At 44.3% G+C, this 20884-nt stretch overlaps 1 protein-coding gene across 1 annotated transcript in view; it reads left to right on the top strand.

The window, feature by feature from the left end:
• Positions 1-18195, top strand: part of FAM20A (FAM20A golgi associated secretory pathway pseudokinase) — a 44781-nt gene extending 26586 nt beyond the window's left edge. The window contains exons 5-11 of the mRNA XM_081899749.1: positions 3309-3401; positions 7905-8020; positions 8788-8968; positions 10124-10233; positions 12147-12228; positions 14220-14279; positions 17664-18195. Coding sequence (XP_081755875.1) covers positions 3309-3401; positions 7905-8020; positions 8788-8968; positions 10124-10233; positions 12147-12228; positions 14220-14279; positions 17664-17925 — 904 coding nt within the window. The 3' untranslated portion in view covers positions 17926-18195. The remainder of the gene's footprint in view (positions 1-3308; positions 3402-7904; positions 8021-8787; positions 8969-10123; positions 10234-12146; positions 12229-14219; positions 14280-17663) is intronic.
• Positions 18196-20884: the final 2689 nt, after the last annotated feature.

Here is a 20884-nt window from a genome sequence, read left to right as displayed (position 1 = left end):
CAGAGGGGAAAGTGCAATGGTAAATCCTGGGTGGTATTCAGTGGTGACTGTTTACAGAAGGGAACCCCTTAGTGGGACGGGAGAAGAGTTTGAAAAAGAGTTTGGATTTGATATCCTGCTTTATCACTACCCTGAGGAGTCTCAAAGTGGCTCACAATCTCCTTTTCCCTTCCTCCCCCACAACAAACACTCTGTGAGGTGAGTGGGGCTGAGAGACTTCAGAGAAGTGTGACTGGCCCAAGGTCACCCAGCAGCTGCATGTGGAGGAGCAGGGAATTGAACCTGGTTCACCAGATTACGAGTCCACTGCTCTTAACCACTACACCACACTGCCACTTTCACCGATTTTCCCCACTGCCCCCAGCAGTACCCTACACCCCCTTTAAATATGCTTCAATCTAGAACAGATTGGTGGGGCAGTACAAAGTGCTGCAAGGGGGAGTGCTAAAAATTGCCTGCCTCCCTCCTCGTTCTGCTAACAGATTGTCTTCTGTCAGAGGACCTTCACCAGTAGATGTCAACCATTCTTAATAAGGCACAAAGTTAAGGAATAAGGTTGTGGGCAGGGAATTAAATGCAAAAAGAAAGAAAGACGTGAAGTGTATTGGAGCTTCTTGCTTTGAGGGAACAGGACATTAGCTTTCCCTTTCCACTCTGGCACGAGTTGGTAACTGGAATCAGTTCTTCCACAACAAGGGTGAGGAAGATGTTCCTGGACCACGGCTCCCTTCCTCACTGGCCATTGGCCATCCTTGGGGGGAGGCTGATGGGAGTTGGAGTCCAATAACATCTGGAAGGCCTTACTCAACAAAGAGAGAAAGAGGGAGGAAAAGCACACAGGAAGTGTGAGAATGAGGTATGTTTACTTAATTGAAATAAAAATGAGAGCTGCCACCTGAGCAACTAAATCTTAACTGATTACTTGTATGAGGTTTTAATTTTATTTTATTTTTTGAAAAAATCAATTGGATTTTTCCCCTCTAGAGACTGAAAAAACACTTCTCATTTTTAGATGATGCAGCTTTATGTCACAGCAGGAGCCATCTTAGAAGAGGCATTCCCTTCGTGTGAGAGAGTACAAAATGACTCTTCTAAGATGGCACCTGCTACCCACCCACAGGTTTTGTAACCACTTGCTTGGCAAATATTATTCTGATATATATATATATATATATGCAGGTTTTGGTGTCCTCGGGTGTCTTCCCGTGTAAAAGTTGGGGTGTCTAGGCGACGTTTCGACGAGGTCTCACTCGTCATCTTCAGGCTGGTGCTTTCGGCTTCTTGTTACTGGAACAGAGCAGGATCTCAGTGTTTGAGTTCCTATAAATACTGTTGAGGGGGTGTGGTGTATAGCCTCCAATGTTCTGGGCAGAGAGGAAGTTCCCAGGCTAGTGTGCCTTTTCTTCTTTTGTTCCTTAATTACTTGAGGGATATCTTGAGTGATTTCTTGAGTGATATCCTGAGTACCACTTAGGTGGGTCATTAGGTGTGGATTAGTTGCTAAAGTCTTTGTGTCTTGACCTCTTGAACTTTGTGAAGAGTTTTTCTGAGAAGATGGCTGTACTGCACTTAGTTGTGCTCTGGAGGCTATACACCACACCCCCTCAACAGTATTTATAGGAACTCAAACACTGAGATCCTGCTCTGTTCCAGTAACAAGAAGCCGAAAGCACCAGCCTGAAGATGACGAGTGAGACCTCGTCGAAACGTCGCCTAGACACCCCAACTTTTACACGGGAAGACACCCGAGGACACCAAAACCTGCATTCCTGTACCCGTGAAAATCTACGAAAGCATATATATATATATATATATATGCAGGTTTTGGTGTCCTCGGGTGTCTTCCCGTGTAAAAGTTGGGGTGTCTAGGCGACGTTTCGACGAGGTCTCACTCGTCATCTTCAGGCTGGTGCTTTCGGCTTCTTGTTACTGGAACAGAGCAGGATCTCAGTGTTTGAGTTCCTATAAATACTGTTGAGGGGGTGTGGTGTATAGCCTCCAATGTTCTGGGCAGAGAGGAAGTTCCCAGGCTAGTGTGCCTTTTCTTCTTTTGTTCCTTAATTACTTGAGGGATATCTTGAGTGATTTCTTGAGTGATATCCTGAGTACCACTTAGGTGGGTCATTAGGTGTGGATTAGTTGCTAAAGTCTTTGTGTCTTGACCTCTTGAACTTTGTAAAGAGTTTTTCTGAGAAGATGGCTGTACTGCACTTAGTTGTGCTCTGGCTTGGCTTCGTGTATAGGGGCGAGCCCTCCCCACAAAAACTGACACCAGATCCAGAGGCACACAGAACGCCATCACCAATCAACCACACCAGACCCAAACCCAGACCCTCTCCACAGATAAATTACAGACACCATCCAGTAGCCAAACCATGGTGGCACCTCCGGATGCTGCACCCCCCTGCAATCCCTACACAGATCTGGCTGACACAGGCCACAAAACCACAGCTCGCCCCTATACACGAAGCCAAGCCAGAGCACAACTAAGTGCAGTACAGCCATCTTCTCAGAAAAACTCTTCACAAAGTTCAAGAGGTCAAGACACAAAGACTTTAGCAACTAATCCACACCTAATGACCCACCTAAGTGGTACTCAGGATATCACTCAAGAAATCACTCAAGATATCCCTCAAGTAATTAAGGAACAAAAGAAGAAAAGGCACACTAGCCTGGGAACTTCCTCTCTGCCCAGAACATTGGAGGCTATACACCACACCCCCTCAACAGTATTTATAGGAACTCAAACACTGAGATCCTGCTCTGTTCCAGTAACAAGAAGCCGAAAGCACCAGCCTGAAGATGACGAGTGAGACCTCGTCGAAACGTCGCCTAGACACCCCAACTTTTACACGGGAAGACACCCGAGGACACCAAAACCTGCATATATATATATATATATATTTGTCAATTCTATCATAGAGGTGCTCCTGATGAATCAGTCAGCAGAGATTACTAGTTAGAAAATTTAAAACAAAAAAACAAAAAACACCAACAGCCCACTAACATTAATTGAACACAATTAAAGTTAAGCTAAGGTTGAAGGAGGCCTTATTATTTTTGCAGCCCTCTTGTGCAGACTTGCCTCACCTTTTAAAAAGGGGGTAATAGGTACCATCTTTCTGTATTTTAGAACTCTAAGCACAGAGACACGTTAACACAGAGATGATTTCACAGTCGTCTGTTCTGACAATCATTTGTCCTGCTTCTCTAATTGTACCATAAATACTCTCCTTGCACTCAGGAGGATGTCAACAGTTATGCAGAAGGAATCTCCTTTCTCTTAGTGACCCCTATCTTCCTTTCAGACAGAAACGAGATGAGGAGACTCCAGAAGACTTTTTCTATTTTGTTGACTTTCAAAGGCACAATGCAGAAATAGCTGCCTTCCACCTCGACAGGTAATTTGATGCCCTTGCTCACCCCTTCTTTGGACATATATTTGGGGCCTAACCTTACTTCAGGGAGAAGAAAACAAGAGCTGCAGTGCTCAAAAGCCCAAGGAATGGTAGTGTTGTCATAAGAAGAGATTCCTTAAAGGTAAAGGTAAAGGTACCCCTGCCCATACGGGCCAGTCGTGTCCGACTCTAGGGTTGTGCGCCCATCTCACTTAAGAGGCCGGGGGCTAGCGCTGTCCGGAGACACTTCCGGATCACGTGGCCAGCGTGACGAAACTGCTCTGGCAGCAGCGCAGCGCACGGAAACGCTGTTACCTTCCCGCTATAAAGCGGTACCTATTTATCTACTTGCACTTTTAGGGGTGCTTTCGAACTGTTAGGTGGGCAGGAGCTGGGACCATAGACGGGAGCTCACCCCGCCGCGCGGATTCGAACCGCCGACCATACAATCGGCAAGCCCTAGGCGCTGAGGATTTACCCACAGCGCCACCCGCGTCCCCCAGAGATTCCTTAGGAGAGGGGATTTAGGGATCTGCATTCAGATTTCAACAATACGGTGGTACCTCGGGTTACATACGCTTCAGGTTACATACGCTTCAGGTTACAGACTCCGCTAACCCAGAAATACTACCTCGGGTTAAGAACTTTGCTTCAGGATAAGAACAGAAATTGTGCAGTGGCAGCAGGAGGCCTCATTAGCTAAAGTGGTGCTTCAGGTTAAGAACAGTTTCAGGTTAAGAACAGACCTCCAGAACGAATTAAGTTCTTAACCCGAGGTACCACTGTATATGACGTCTGTTTCAAGCTGCCCATAGTATGCCTTTCCAGGTATATGCGTTCTTGTTTTGGGAGCAAACCATTTCAGTGGCCACAGGGATAAATATGGGTATCTGGGATCATCAGGAAAGGCTATGGCAGCTCAGTGGTGGAACATCTGCATTGCATTCTGAAGGTGCCAGGTTTAATCGCCACCATAACACACACACACACACACACACACACACACACACACACACACACCTGTCTGAAACTCTGGAGAACTGCCAGTTTGTACAGATAGTGTTGCTCAAAGTGTTGCTCAAGCCAGAATCCTTGAGCTGGTGGAACAGGTTAGTTGGATCCCACCTAGGAGAACAGAATGCTGGACTAGATAGGTATTTGGTCTGATCTTATGTTCTGAAAACACGCGCAGGCCAGAGGAGCTGCCACCAGCACAGACGGGGAGCATGAAGCAAATTGTCTGAATTTTCCAGCACTTGTCACAATATGTTCCTTATTTTCAAATATCGCTCCCTACTCCAAACCGTTCCAGCTCCACAGGACATTACGTACATCCCTGGTTTTACACTCCTGAAGTGTGAATCTTTTCCATTTCCTAATAGGAAATGTAACCGGGCCATCCCAAAAGCTAGATCAGGCTTGCACAACATGTTTTTGCACCACATGTTAAACACCAGCTTACGTATGTATGTGGCAGCCTATTATGGGCTCAATCCATCTCCTGCTTTAGTTGCCTGTCAAGACTCTGGCGGGCTGCAAAAATATGGCTGCATTTGGCTCGGTGTGTCTCACCAAGTCCTCAGTCAGACCCAAGCCAAGCTTTTGTTTTGTTTTTGTGTTGAGCAAGCAACAGGCTAAAAAGTGAGTTCCAGCCGACTTGGGGGCATTTTTAAGTGGCTTCTGTGCCAGTATTAGTCAGTCTGCCTGGTGGTTACTGACTCACCAGCCAATAATGTTTTGCTCTGCTGAGCAAATACCACTAAGCCCACACAGCACCATTTGCAATTTTTGGTGGTTTGAATCAGCCTAGGCAGTAGAAATATATGTCCCACTTGGAAGGGACTTCCAAGAGTTTGCAGGTTGTGCAAAGCTCTCGCATGCACGGCACATACAGAGCATCAGCCAAGAGCCTTCCTGAATTGCTTCTGCACCAATGGCAACAATAGCAAAATGGTGCCACAACAAGTGAGGCTGCAGCTGGTCGGCATATTTGTAGATGATACACAGTTGAGCATGAGCATGTGGGAGATGTGCCAAGACACAGAGAGAGGACATGCTTTTGGATGATGGGCCACTAATGGGGACTGAAGAATGAAGAAAATCTTCATGGAGCTGCTTAAGTTGACTGGCTACACACACAAACACACACCAGTGACTCTCAAAATATAATGTGCAATTTGGAGGCATAGGAAATTGCCTTATACCAGTGTTTCCCAAACTTGGGTCTCCAGCTGTTTTTGGACTACAACTCCCATCATCCCTAGCTAGCATCCCATCAAAGATGATGGGAATTGTAATCCAAAAACAGCTGAAGGCCCAACTTTGGGAAGCACTGCCCCTTGTACTAAGTCAGCCCATTGGTTCCTCTCACTCAGGATTGTCTATACTGACTGGCAGAGGCTCTCCAATGTTTCAGGAAGGGCTATTTTTCCTCAGCCCTACCAGACGATGCTGAACTGGAGCTTTCTACATTCAGAGCAGATGCTCTACCACTGACCAATGGACTTTCCCTTAAGACCTGTGATGATCAAGGCTCCCTAGTGACTTAAATATTAACAACAGCAGTGAATATTTTCCTCCACTTAACAGCACAGGACTTGATGCTTTGCAGTTGTTTGCTCTTTGAGCTGCATTATCAAAGCTTGGTTTTACTAAGTATTTGGGAACATCCCCCCCCCCATTATTATTTTTTAAAAGTAATCTGATGCAAAGGAAGACATGACTGTTCTTCTTTCCATAGGTATGTAGAATTTCAGCAGGAGGGGGGGAAACCACCCCTCATTTACGCAACTATTAAAGGCAGAGGGGTCTTCCCTCTCCTGAGCCACTGGTTGTCCCAGTCATGTTGCATCTATTCTCTGGATACTTGCAACGCAGGAAGTGTTTTTATGCCAAGCCAGATGATTGATCCATCCAAATCAGCCTTGTCTACAGGCTCTACACTGAAGGACAGCAGCTCTCCAAGGTTTCAAAAGGGTCTCCTTCCTGTTAGGTTGTGGGTGAACATATCAGACGACACAGCGATTCTTCAAACAGCTCTTGTTTATTCACAGGCCAGAACAGAACTGAACTGAAGGGTTCAGCCAGCCGGCTTATATAGAGCTCCACTAGAACGCAACAGTAACCATTTCCTAAAGCTATCCAATCACTGAACGTCACTTTCAATTCCTTATTTGCATAACTATCTACAGTATCCCCCTGCTGGCCCAGGGTGAGAACTTCAGTACATAACACTTCCAATCCCTGCCCTGGGATTAAACTGGGAGATCTTCTGCATGCAAGGCATGTTCTCTGCCATCAAGCTACAAAAACCATGAGCTGCAAAGGAAACAGCTTATTTGGGGATATTTCACCTCAAGTCACATTTCTGCCCCCAACTTCTGTTGCAGAAATTCATCATACAAAAGGGATGAAAGTTGAGGTCCGATTTAAGAAGAACTGAACCTATGAATCATACATTTTTATCAGTCAGCTGAGTGCCTCTCTACAAACGAGGGCAAAGCTTCCTTCTTTTTCACCCTGAAATCTTGGCAGTGAAATGAGTGTTTTGGCCTTGCATCTGTCATTTATTTACTATGATTATTCTAAATTGTCCTGAGGCTTAAAACTGTTCCTCTATCTTGTAAAAAGGAAATAGTTGTCATTTTCTTTATTGACAGAAAAAAATTAAGAAACCGGGTGTTGGGCGCAAAGCGGGCGCAGCCTTTTCCTCAGTCAATCCCTTCAGTCATTAAACCACATCACATTCCAGCTTTGCTGAGGTTCTCTTATGTGGGGCACTTAGCGCACAATTTAATTTTGCCCGGACTTAATGGACAATGCAGTGTAAGCCCACAATGTATAATCTAGCTTCACAATTCTCAGCTGGCTGTCATTATTCAAAATAATCTAGTTGGGAGAATAGCCAGTGCTTCACTAAATGCAATAAAAGTAATGTAATATATAAACCACGTTGAGGAATGTAGGGAACTTTAAAAAAATGCTCTGCAGGAAACAGAATTGGCACATTCTTCTTCACACACAGTAAACTACAGATAATGCCATCGTAGCAGGCAGACCCATTTGGCTGGATTCCTACTCAAGAGCGTACTAAATATAATGGATCAGCTGGCCGGATCTGGTCTGGGGAAGTGTGCTCAATTTTCCAATGGGATGAACAACTCTCCCTGCTATGGATTAATGGGAAGGGTCTGCTACTTCTGTTTACTCTAAGAAATACAGTCTTACCTTGGTTTTCGAACAGCTTAGTTCTTGAACGTTTTGGCTCCCAAACGCCACAAGCCCAGAAGTGACTGTTCCAGTTTGCGAACTATTTTTGGAAGCCGAACATCCAACAGGGCTTCCACAGCTTCCGATTGGCTGCAGGAGCTTCTTGCAGCCAATCGGAAGCCACGCTTTGGTTTCCAAATGTTTTGGAAGTCGAACGGAGTTCTGGAACGGATTCCGTTCGACTTCCAAGGTACAACTGTACTTTCCTAGCTGATGCCTCCCTTCTCCCCACTACAGAATCCTGGATTTCCGTCGTGTCCCTCCGGTGGTTGGGAGAATGATTAACGTTACAAAGGAAATCTTAGAGGTCACCAAAAATGAAATCCTGCAAAGCGTCTTTTTTGTTTCACCAGGTAAGTTTCACCTGCACTATCTGCAGAAGAGGAAAACAACAGCTTTCCAAAAGCTGCAGTTTTAAGAGCCGCTTCAAATGTGACACAGATATCACTTCTATGTAGGAAAAAACATGCATGGTGCAAACCACACAGTGTGTGTGACATGATGATTGCCCTTGCATCTCATGCTGTGGATACCATGTGCTCTGGCATATTTGTTTGTTTGGAAAAAATGTATGAGCTGGCCATAGCTTTCCAGAGAGCGTACATGCAGCAAAAACAGTACAAACAAGATCGGCATTTGTGATAAAAGCAATTTTTCTTTTAAAGACTAGTATTTGCCCAGGACGTTTGTCACATTTGAAGTGGCCATTGTACTCCTCCATCAGGAAGAGTGTGGCCTAGCGATGCTTGCTCTGATTCCTTAATAAAAGGCGTATGATTTATATGATTTGAAGAGAAATGTTTGCTCTGTTTTGCTCTGCTTCCTGGCATCTAGCCTTGTCAGTGATAGGGGACCATGGTGCTACTGCCTATCCCAAATGTTCAAAACATCACAAGCCACTCCACAAACCGTTGTGATTTATGAAATGTATAAATAAAGGTGGGTTCAAAATGATGCCTCGTATGTAACTTAAGATGTTATTTCCCCTGTGATCTTAATGACATATCGCTTTAATATGAGAAAATAACTGATCTCATGTTTTCACCAAGGTTCCCCAGATTCTTAAAACTGTGCAGCGCTGCATTAGCCCTCTCACTCATAGATTGTGCTCTCTCTGCAGCCAGCAATGTCTGTTTCTTTGCCAAATGCCCTTATATGTGCAAGACAGAATATGCCGTGTGTGGGAATCCTCACCTGCTGGAAGGATCCCTCTCTGTTTTCCTACCATCTCTCAACCTGGCACCAAGAATCTCCATCCCAAACCCATGGATACGATCCTACACCTTTGCTGGAAAAGAGGAGTAAGTGGGTAAATGAATCTCCCTCTTGGCCTGCCCTTAACTCATATTTTTATTTATATAGCACTTGAAACTGACTGCATATTTTGCAGTGTTTGTTGGGCTTAGAAGTCCTTCAGACGTCGGAAGTATTTCTATTTTACGAAGGTTAAACTAAGGGTGTCGTCCTAAGCATGTTCAGCGTGCTTCACCAAACTATTGTATTGCTGTTTCACTCCAGACGTGGGTGGCGCTGTGGTCTAAACCACTGAGCCTAGGGATTGCTGATCAGAAGGTCGGCAGTTCGAATCCCCGTGACGGGGTGAGCTCCCGTTGCTCAGTCCCTGCTCCTGCCAACCTAGCAGTTCAAAAGCACGTCAAAGTGCAAGTAGATAAATAGGTACCGCTCCGGCAGGAAGGTAAACGGCGTTTCCGTGTGCTGCTCTGGTTTGCCAGAAGCGGCTTAGTCATGCTGGCCCCATGACCCGGAAGCTGTACGCCGGCTCCCTCAGCCAATAAAGCAAGATGAGCGCCGCAACCCCAGAGTTGGCCACGACTGGACCTAACGGTCAAGGGTCCCTTTACCTTCACTCAAGAACGTGCCTGAGAATGACTTTACTGAATGTTTAGAGAGGAGGCACAGAAGACCTGTTCTATCTCTGAACAAGTGCCTGGTTGAGAATCACCCCTGTTCTTTGGTGCAAGAAGCATAAGCTTTTGTCCACCGATAGAGCACTTGGGCCCCACCCATATCCCTAACTTTGGTTTGTTAATATCATTTCAGAAAAGCATGGGTATGTTGTCCCTTTTACCTACCACTGCCAGAACAAAACAGGGCGAGATTTGATGCCACCAGAAGTATCACTGGCAAACTCATTCCCACACAGAAGAGATTGACAACTCTTCTAGAAAAGTAGCTACCTGTAAAAAGCAGCACGGACCAGGTTTCCCCAACGGATGGTGTTTAGCCACAACTCCCATCAGCCCCAACTTGGTACCCTCCAAAAATTGTTACAACATCTGGAGGACACCAGATTGGGGAAACCCGGTGTTGTATATCCTTCCTAAAGAGTCAGTGTAATAAATGCAGGACTGGTTCCCGACTATTTCAGAAAATAGGGAGAAACTCCCAGCATAGTTGTGCTAGCATTCAACCCCTTCCTTTGGCATTTCTCGCAGATGGGAAGTGAATCCACTCTACTGCAACACAGTGAAGGAGATTTATCCTTACAGCAGCGGCAGTCGGCTACTCAATATCATCGACATGGCAATATTTGACTTCTTAATAGGTAAGTGGGAAACAGCAAAGTAATAATTAATCTCATGGATCTGACACGCTGTCGCGGATGTTGCAAACGTCGCTTGCTATGTTGAAACCAGATGGCTTGTAAATAGTTTGGCAGCACTGGTAGCATGGTTTCTGCTCTGAGATCAGCTTGTTTCTAGCCGTTATGCAAAAGTTTTAAAACACCAAAAGTTTAAAACACTTTAGCCTTTGCTAAATGAAATAATAATAATAATAATGAATATATATATATCCCACCCATCTGGCTGGGTTTCTCCAGCCACTGTGGGCGGCTTACAACACATAAAAAATTGTAAAACATTAGACATAAAAAATTTCCTGATACAGAGTTGCCTTCAGATGTCTTCTAAAAGTCAGATAGTTGTTTATTTCCTTGACATCTGATGGGAGGGCGGTTCCACAGGGCAGGCGCCACCACTGAGAAGGCCCTCTGCCTGGTTCCCTGTAACCTCACTTCTCATAGTGAGGGAACCGCAAGAAAGCCCTTGGAGCTGGACCTCAGTGTCCAGGCTGAACGATGGGGGTGGAGACACTCTTTCAGGTATACTGCTTAGGGCTTTAAAGGCCAGCACCAACACTTTGAACTGTGCTTGGAAATGTACTGGTTCAGGTCCGGTGTTATATGGTCTCAGTGGCCACTCCCAGTCACCAGTCTAGCTGCCTCATTCTGGATTAGTTGTTGTTTCCGGGTCACCTTCAAAGGTAGTCCCACGTAGAGCGCATTGCAGTAGTCCAAGCGGGAGATAACCAGAGCATGCACCACTCTGGCGAGGCAGTCCGCGGGCAGGTAGGGTCTCAGTCTGCGTACCAGATGGAGCTGGTAAACAGCTGCCCTAGACACAGAATTGACCTGTGCCTCCGTGGACAGCTGTGAGTCCAAAATGACACATCACATCCTTTTTCTACTGCTGCTGCCTCCTTCTCCTTGGCCCGATCTTTCCATTAGCTACAGGAACCAAACAAATAGGAATCTTCTTTGCAATGACAGTATCAGGCTTGAATCCCTCCTGTTCCAGTTTGGGGCCATGGCAGAAGCAAGAGCTTAAAGCCCTCCTGGTTTAGCTCCTAGTGCAATGGTCCCACTGGAAAGCCACGGCAAGCCACTATTTTTTCAGCCTTAGCTCCTAAAGGGATGACACGAGTAAGCTCCCCTCGCTTTTGAATTCCTGCGACAAATACTTTCCCTATAGCAGTCCCCTTCAAAGTGGCCTGTCTCTCTGCAGATGTCTGGCTCAATGCAACCAAAAGTAAGCAGCACTCCTAAGCTCCATTGATTTCAGTGGGGGAGTTGAAGCGCATGCCGAATGCTCATCCATTGATCAACAGGGTTTTAAAGTGCTTAACAGCTGGGTGCATCAAGCCTGCCCTCTGAGAGTTCTAGGTCAGTCCTAATAAAATAGAATGGTGATGGATCTGTTGGAAGAAACAAGTCTAAAACGGGGGAAACTCTAAGCGTGTCTAAGTGTTCATAACTAACATCAAGTATTTCCTCTCCTCCCTTAGCCAATGCAGTTACACTGTCATTCATTACTATCCCACAATCTGACATGGTGTAGGCATTTCCAAACCATGTTATTTATGTCTGTCTGCTCCTATCAGGGCACCCCACTCCTTCAAAGGTAACTCTGTGGGGTTATTTTCCTGCTGTATCCCATCATGCATCCTAGCAGAACTTTGGAACAAGTAGATATCACAAGTCTATCTTATAAGCAGCCATTTGATCCAGATAAAAGCCATTTTTGTGCCTTCCTCACTGTTTCCTGTTTAGTTTCAAAGCTGCTATTAATACACTGATATTATATCTCAGATAATGTGTCTTGCGTGATAGAGCTCAAGCAGTTGGATTGGGTTAGTACTCTGGAAGTACCAAATGCTTTTCCTTCTCTGTTTCGAAAGGCAACATGGACCGTCATCATTATGAGATGTTCACGAAGTTTGGAGATGATGGCTTTTTGCTCCATTTGGACAATGCAAGAGGGTAAGGAACCCCACAAATTGCCTCTGGAATCTAAAGGGGCAAGAGCTGGTGCTGTGGGGAGGAATAGTCCGTCCTGGGTCTCAGGAACAAGACTCTGTGAGTCTTAGGATATAAATTCTGTGGAACCCCTCTTGGAAACCATGGGACCAGGCAGAGTCTTGAACTAAGGCCTGTGTTGGCTTAAACACTGATGTAACCGTCATCACCATCATCCCAGGATTCTGGGAATTGTAGGAGAAGTGTGAGCAAGAGACTTATATTGGAAGATTCTGCAGATGCTCAGTGAATTCTCTTGAACAATCATGCCAGGTTCTTACTGAATCCCCAGCAGGAATTCTACCTCATTCATGAAGGTGCACAGCACAATGGCACATGAGGACTATCTGGGCACACTTTTGTGCCATTTTCATTATATAACCTTGGCAAAACACACAAATAGCAAGATAGATAAACTTTATTCGCATTAGCCAACGGCCATAGCAACATAAAACAAGTAATATATACAATTAAAAAGACAACAATGGGTAAAAAGGACAGTCAGATGACCAAGATTATTGTTCAGATAGTGGCCCTTAATCTCATTGCACCCTTGATAAACCTAGCAACCTTTGCTGTTGTCTGATCATTTTGATCTGAACAATGTGGCCACAGATGGGCGGCCTGGGATGGTAAGTAAGAGTGGAGTGATGATCTCATTCCTCAGATCTTTATAAAGGGGACAGGACAGGAGAACATGAGCCACTGTTTTCAGATTGCCATCTCCACATGGGCAGAGTCGTTTCTCAGTTGGAATCTTTTGGTATCTGCCCTCAAGTACAGCAGAGGGCATCACATACAATCTGGCCAGTGTGAAGGCACATCTGTATTTTGGGATAGTTAAAATATACAAATAGCAATAAATAAACAGCAAAAGGGGCACATCTATCTGGACCACCAGCTTTCCCCAATCCGGTGCCCTCCAATGAAGATGGGACTACAACTCCCATCATCCCCCATAAGTAGCTATGCTGGCTGGGGAGCATGAGAGTTGTTCATACAACAAAAAAAGGAGGGCACCGGCTTGCAGAAATCTTCTGCAGAGTAGCTATTAATACTCTGCAGCAAATGCTCTCATAGTGCATCTAACCCACACAACATGAAAATCTGAGAGGTTCAGAAACCACAAAACTGACCGGCTGCTACAAACATTTATTTATTTAGCCTCGGAGGCAAATAAACTAATTTGAAAATAAATACTGTGCTGTTTATATTCCTAAGGCATTTGAAATGCAAATATTTGCATTGGCTTGCGGCCTAATGCAACAGGTAATGTCACAAGTCGTGTGGTAAATCCTCAGTTATGGATTTTCCCATAAATGAAGAAGATTCAGGTAAATATATTGATATATAAGTAACCTTTGGTCTCCTGTGCTTTCAATTTAAGATTTATAGTATGATTTCCCATTTCATATGACATCTGAAGGCAGCCTTGTTCAGGGAAGTTTTTAGTGTCTGTGGTGTGGTATTTTTATGGCTTTTTTTTGTTGGGAGCTGGGGCAACCCAGTCAGATGGGTGGCATATAAATAATGCATCATCATCAACATCATTATTATTATTGAATTTCTTTTGAAAGCAGGTACTTAAAAAACCCCCAAATTGGCACTATTAACCCCCCTCCCCATCCCATTGCTATATCCCATCAACTTGATTTGCATCAAAAAGCTCAGGTTAAATTGGAAATTTTTCAGATGTCTTGGTGTGTGATTTAATTTAGCATGTTTATTTTTCTTGTATTTATTAGACAACATTAAACACATTGCAACTGCTAAGTTTGCCTAATTCTGCATTTGCAATTGGCGTCCGTTCAGTGTTACAACTTGTGGATTTTTCTCCATGGAAAAATAAGAGCACTGGGAAATTTTCTGTCACTAAGCACTGTATTTGAAGCATTCCAGTCTCTGAAGTCTTGGGTGGTTTGGGCACACCTTTTACATTTTGTTTGTTTCCATAGTTTTGGGAAGCATTCCCATGATGAGATCTCCATCCTGGCTCCACTCGAACAGTGTTGCATGTAAGTGTCATTCCCAAGTTATTTTGGATTGAACTGAAAGGCTCAATTGCAGCTCCCTGGGCCGTAACAAGCAGGCGAACACATCTTTCACCTGATGGCAATGGAGTGAGAGACATCACTGCACCACTTCTCACAGGTCCATTTCTGTGCCGGTCTACAAAAGCTCCCTCAAATTGCCGGTTAGGAAAGAATGGTGGATTGTACTCTTGGGAACCGGAAAAGGGAATGTTAGAAGTCATGGGAATGGTGCTTTCCCATGGCTCCCAGTGTCCCTGGGCACTTTCACAAGCAACGCTCATACAGCTAGGACGCAAAGCACTGCCATAGCATTTTCCAGCATCTCCACATTGCCCTGTGCCATATAAACTTGAGAAAATGGGGAGGACTAGCCGAAAAGTCTCCCAGGAGCTACTGTGGGGCTGGGAGATCACCCCAGCTCCTGCTGGTTTTGGAGTTCAGGTCCTCCCCCCCCCCCACCTCACATTTGACAACATAATTCACTTCCCCTGAATTATTTCTAAAGCAGACTAGGCCGAGTCTGTCCATCACTCAGAATGAAGTCCCAGTTGCATGCAGACATCAGCATTTGGGTGTGTAATGGGGTGCCCACCCATTTCCCCATCAAACATGCCATTTGTCATAGCTGAAGGAAATTGAGACATTTCTTTTGATCCCTGCCAGGAACACTCAGATTTTATTGTCTTCTAAAGGGACTGAAAGAACCCGAACGCCATCAATTACATTTGTGTCCCCCTCCAGCCATTAGGGGGCTGCTCATAAATTTTACTGCCTGAATCCTCTTCAGGCTACTGCTTTATGAATTCATATAAATCAAAAGCTAGGCTTTTAAAAAACTGTGTCAAGGGTTATTCATTCTCCCGTGTTCCTCTGCTCTACCACATCTTAACTATTTTCACCATACTACCCCCTGTGTGTTTCTGTGCCCCCAGATGTCAGTGGCATCATCTCGTACAGTTATATTGAGCCTCCAGGTTGACTTTCAAAAGCCATTATTCACACCTTACAAGCCTCCTGGTTTATAATTATAGGGTTGCCAATAAATCCTTGCAGTGAACTCCAAGTCTGTGTGATTTAAATTGGCTCCTGCTCACACACCTTTCCCGAACTAATCTCGTCCTCTCAGCCACAAACTTCTGACTTTTAAATGCAGGCAGCCTGCAGCAACATCAAGCACTGGTATAGCATCCAGCCATTTATTTTATCCCTGTTTGAACAGAATAGAGAATCAGCAATGCAAATTTCACTGATATGGAAGGGTTTTTGCCTACCTCAGTTTTTGCATTACCAAAGAACATCCCCCAACTCCAGGTGTACACAGATGCATTGACCTGCAAAGGTTGGTTGCAGGTATGGCTATTGCAGGGTTAGAACTACTCACCTTCCTCTAGTTATCAGTTCAGAACAGAAACCCTTCTTTCCTCAACTAGTGGGCAGGTGATGGTGGTTGGTTTTTAAAGAGACTTATCTCATTTAGCTATTTTTAAACATTTCTTCAGTTCCTCTTTTCTTAAAAAAAACTCATGTCAATTCAGATTGAAGAAGAGCGGCTTGTAATTCCCATACAGACCAACCAAATAGTACCATGGGCAACCAGCTTCTGCTATAAACCAAAACAACTGGTTGCGCCTAAGTTTGATTCTTTGAATAAGGTGGTATGGCAAAAAAAAAAAAAGTACTGGTAGTTTATGGTTCCACTGGGCTCACTCAAAGGGTGGAACCCAATGCAGTGCTGTAAATGGATTACTGCATGTAAGGAACCAGGTCTACTTGTACAACAAGAGGTCCCAGGCCCTAAGGAAGTCAGACTATCCTCCACCAGGGCCAGGGCTTTCTCAGTGATGGCTCTGATCTGGTGGAATGGTCTGTCGCATAAGACTAGGGCCCTCCTTCCGTCGGGCCTGTAAGACAGAGCTATTCCGCCTGGCCTTTAATTTGAATTCAGCCTGATCTTTTATTTCCCTTCCCTTCTCTTCCCTTCCCCTCCCCTTTTTATGAAGATCCACCGCTCTGAGACCCCACAGCAAATTCTCCACTGGCCCAAGTAGGACCAATTCAGTCAGCTAGTCCTGGGGATTATCTGATTGATTTTTGAATTTTATTGTTATTCATGTTTTTATACCGTTATTTATGCTGCTTTTATAATTAAGTGTTTTAAATTTGTTAGCCACCCTGAGCCCGGTTTTTGAACCGGGAAGGGCGGGGTATAAATAAAAAATTATTATTTATTATTCTCCCTGACATGCCCCCTAAACCTTTTATGGAGTTTTCTCAAAGTCTCCAGCGCAGATTTAGGGATGCAGGGGTACACAGGAGCGGGGGTAGGGAAGAGCCTCATTGCACATATGGACCTCATTCTGCACACATTACAGCTTAGCTGAATCCCAAATGACAGCTATCTATATACGAAGTCTAGTTTCTAGATTTCTGGCTGTAAGGTTTGGCAAATGTACATGCAGAATCTACTAAGAACAAGGTTGGAAAACATCTCATCTGCAGTCCCATCAGGTGTCCCAATTGTGTGACTGTTTCCCCCAAACCACGTTATGTCAGGAATGGGGCAGGGTACATAATGTGAGCTCCCTCACCAGCTCAAGGCCTTGCTTCAAGAGGGGAAGTGTTCCCTTTGAAACTGCAGCTAAAACAGGATAGGAAGATGCCTGGGGTGGTGGTGGTTTTTTGCAGGCACCGGCTGAACGGGGGACTTCTTTTTGCAGTGCATACTTGCAAGAAGTTGACTCATATGCCCCCACCCCTTGCCATCAGCTGACGGGCAGGAGAAAGTAGCGCTTTGCCAGTTCTATGCTCGGCACTTCCCAAAGCGCTAAGCACTGAGCTGGCAATGCGCCTTGTACTGTAGTTCCCAAGTACAAGAGATTGTGGCAGCCACGTGATGGACAGCTGGGTTATCTTTTGCAGCCCTACTACTCGACATCGTTTTAAGTGGAGGGTGTGGGGAAGCGAATCTGAAACTTTCTCCAGTCCACTTGGCATTCATACTATGTAAACTGCTTAGAAGCCTATTTTGGCATTAAGTGGTGTATGAAATGAACAGTAATAATAAAAGCATGTGCTTCGCAACAGAGCCACAACCCTTCCCTATATCCCCAAAGCACATTTTACCCTTGCAACTTCACTGCTAAGTATCCACAACCAGCTTCCAAACATCTGGAGATGGGAGGAAAGACTTCCCAGAAAGCTTAAGCCACCATGTTGCTATTATTTATAACTGAGCACAGGTCGCAGCAATGCATATTTAAGTCCATCCAACTTTCAGGAGTATCTAAGACAGGGAGGTAAAATTTTGCTTTTGCATAATGAGCGTAATGAACCTTGTCCCCCCCACCCCACCCCGTCCTCCTTCAGAATAAAGAAGACTACGTTATTACGGCTACAGCTCTTGGCGCAACCAGCCTACAAACTCAGCGACATCATGCGGGAATCCTTGCTTGAGGACCGCCTAGCACCTGTACTTACAGAACCCCACCTTTTGGCACTGGACAGGAGGCTACAGATCATCCTGAAGGCGGTGGAGGAATGCATAGAGGCTAATGGAGAAGACAATGTTGTGGTTGATGCTGAGCCCCTGGAGACAGATGCCTTTGACAGAATGACACAGTCAAGCTAGAGACCGTGGGGATAAACCAGAACCTGAACTTTTTAATTGGTGACTGTTCGCCTCTACGCCTGGACAACTGTGACTGACAAGTGGGATGGTCTCTGTCACACCGAAATCTAAACATGCTGCTGGGCAGGTGATTAAAGACTGCACCATGGGTCTGAGTCTCCTTTGCATATGCATAACCAGAAATCTTATCCCATTATCACCACCAGTGACCTTTGTGCATCTTCTCCAGGAGACCTGAATAAATGGGGCCCTCTGTAGCTGCAAACCAGACATATTTTGGGTGATGATGTGGTTTCATGGGATCTGCGCATGCCCCTGTTACTTCAGGTTGTTGTGATTTTTTTTTTGGGGGGGGGGACTGGGGTCCAAAATAAAAGGGGGGGCAATGAAAGGGAAGCGTGCCTAAAAACGTATCTGTGTATACCCACATCACAATTTAAGGCTATGACACCAAGTTAGCACTCAGGGACATTCAACAAGTGGATAACCACAACAGAAAGACCAGCAACCCTGGACAAAAGGCGAAGGGGAAAATGCCAGCATGGTGAAGTTGTGGAACTGATACTTCTCCTGGTTATAAATGTGGCAACTGACAGGGAATAGTATTGGAAGGCATGCCCTTTACCCACAAAAATACTGTTTTTTTAAAACAAACAAACTACAACCTACCATGTATCTAGGCAGCTAAATAGAAAGTTCTCTTTGCCATCTACAAAGTAATTCATACATTGTGATGCAAGGGTGGAATTCAATGTTATGCTAAGGCAAGCATGGCCAAACTTGGCCCTCCAGATGTTTTGGGGCTACAATTCCCATCATCCCTGACCATTGGTCCTGTTAGCTAGGGATGATGGAAGTTGTATTTTTTTTTTTATAAAAATTTTTATTAAGATTTTTTACAGATACATATTTAACAAACAAAATAGGTTTCATAACATCTTTTCATTCTATTGCGGACTCCCTCACGTCTCCCGCTTCCACTTTCATCATTAAAAACGAATTTTTCCAAGCAAATTATCATCTTGTTTATACTCTTAAGTGCAATATTTAGGTTAAACTCAAATAAAAAATTATAATTTAATGGTAGACAGTTATTTCTGCTCTGGCTTCCTTGTTAGGATTCAACCAAATTACAGTACTTTTGTAAATAAATCTTAAATTTCTTCCAGTCTTCTTCAACCCTCTCCTCTCCCAGGTCGCGGATTCTGCCAGTCATCTCAGCCAGTTGCATATAGTCCATCAGCTGCATCTGCCATTCTTCCAGTGTTGGTAGATCTTGGGTTTTCCAGCTCTTAGCAATAAGTATCCTTGCCGCCGTTGTAGCGTACATAAAAAATGTTCTATCCTTCTTTAACACGTTCTGGCCGACCATGCCCAGAAGGAAGGCCTCTGGTTTCTTGGTGAAGGTATACTTAAATACCTTTTTTAACTCATTATATATCATTTCCCAAAAGGCCTTCACTTTAGGGCAGGTCCACCAGAGGTGAAAGAATGTTCCTTCATTTTCCTTACATTTCCAACATTTGTTATCAGACGAATGGTATATTTTAGCCAATTTCACTGGGGTCATGTACCATCTATATATCATTTTCATTACATTTTCCTTCAGAGCATTACATGCTGTGAAGTTCAGCCCGGTAGTCCATAACCTTTCCCAGTCCTCAAACATAATGTTGTGCCCAATATCCTGGGCCCACTTTATCATAGCCGATTTAACCAATTCGTCTTGTGTGTTCCATTTCAGCAGCAAGTTATACATTTTTGAAAGTACCTTGGTCTTAGGTTCTAGCAGTTCTGTCTCCAGTTTCGATTTCTCCACCTGGAATCCTAACTTTTTATCAATCTTAAACACTTCCTTAATCTGAGCATAGTGTAACCAGTCTCGCACTTTATCTTTCATTTTCTCTAAACTCTGCAGTTTCCAATTGTCTCCATCCCTTTCTAGTATTTCCCAATATTTTGGCCAATTGGCCTCCATATTGGGTCTTTTTCGGGCCTTGGCCTCCAAAGGTGACAGCCACCTCGGTGTTTTGTTTTCTAATAAGTCTTTGTATCTTGTCCAGACATTAAATATTGCTTTTCTGACAATATGGTTCTTAAAGACCTTGTTGATCTTAACCTTGTCGTACCATAAATATGCATGCCATCCAAATGCATTGTTAAAACCTTCCAAATCCAGCACATCCGTGTCCTCCAGAAGTAGCCAGTCTTTTAGCCAGCAGAAAGCTGCGGCTTCATAGTACAACTTTAAGTCTGGCAGGGCAAAGCCCCCTCTTTCTTTTGCGTCCGTTAATATCTTAAACTTAATTCTGGGCTTTTTGCCCTGCCAGACAAATTTGGAGATATCTTTCTGCCACTTCCGGAAGCACTCCGTTTTATCTACAATCTGCAATGTCTGAAACAAAAATAACATTTTTGGCAATACATTCATCTTAATAGCAGCTATTCGACCTAACAATGAAAGTTTCAATTTTGACCAGCTATCCAAGTCTCTCTTAATTTCAGACCAACATTTTTCATAATTATCTTTAAACAGACTCAAATTCTTTGCTGTTATGTTTACCCCTAGGTATTTAACTTTCTTAACCACAGTTAACTCTGTCTCTCTCTGAAACCGTTCCGACTCAATATCTGTCAAGTTTTTTCCCAACACCTTGGTTTTTTGCTTATTTAGTTTAAATCCCGCCACCCGACCAAAATCCTGGATTAGTTGTAGTACTCTTTTCGTACTAGATTCTGGCTCCTGTAATGTCAGAACTAAGTCATCTGCAAACGCTTTAAGTTTGTATTGTTTCGCTCCGACCTGTATCCCTTCCACCAACCTGTCCCCTCTAATCGTGTTCAAGAGCACCTCCAGGACCGAGATAAATAGTAACGGGGAAATCGGACAGCCTTGTCGTGTTCCTTTTTCAATTTTAAACTCTTCTGTAACCACATTGTTAACTATCAGTTTAGCCTT

Source organism: Podarcis melisellensis, assembly GCF_964234715.1.
Source record: "Podarcis melisellensis genome assembly, chromosome: 2".
In the NCBI taxonomy this organism is placed as follows: domain Eukaryota; kingdom Metazoa; phylum Chordata; class Lepidosauria; order Squamata; family Lacertidae; genus Podarcis; species Podarcis melisellensis.
The sequence above is the reverse complement of the archived record's forward strand: the minus strand, read 5'-3'. Positions and strand labels throughout refer to the sequence as shown.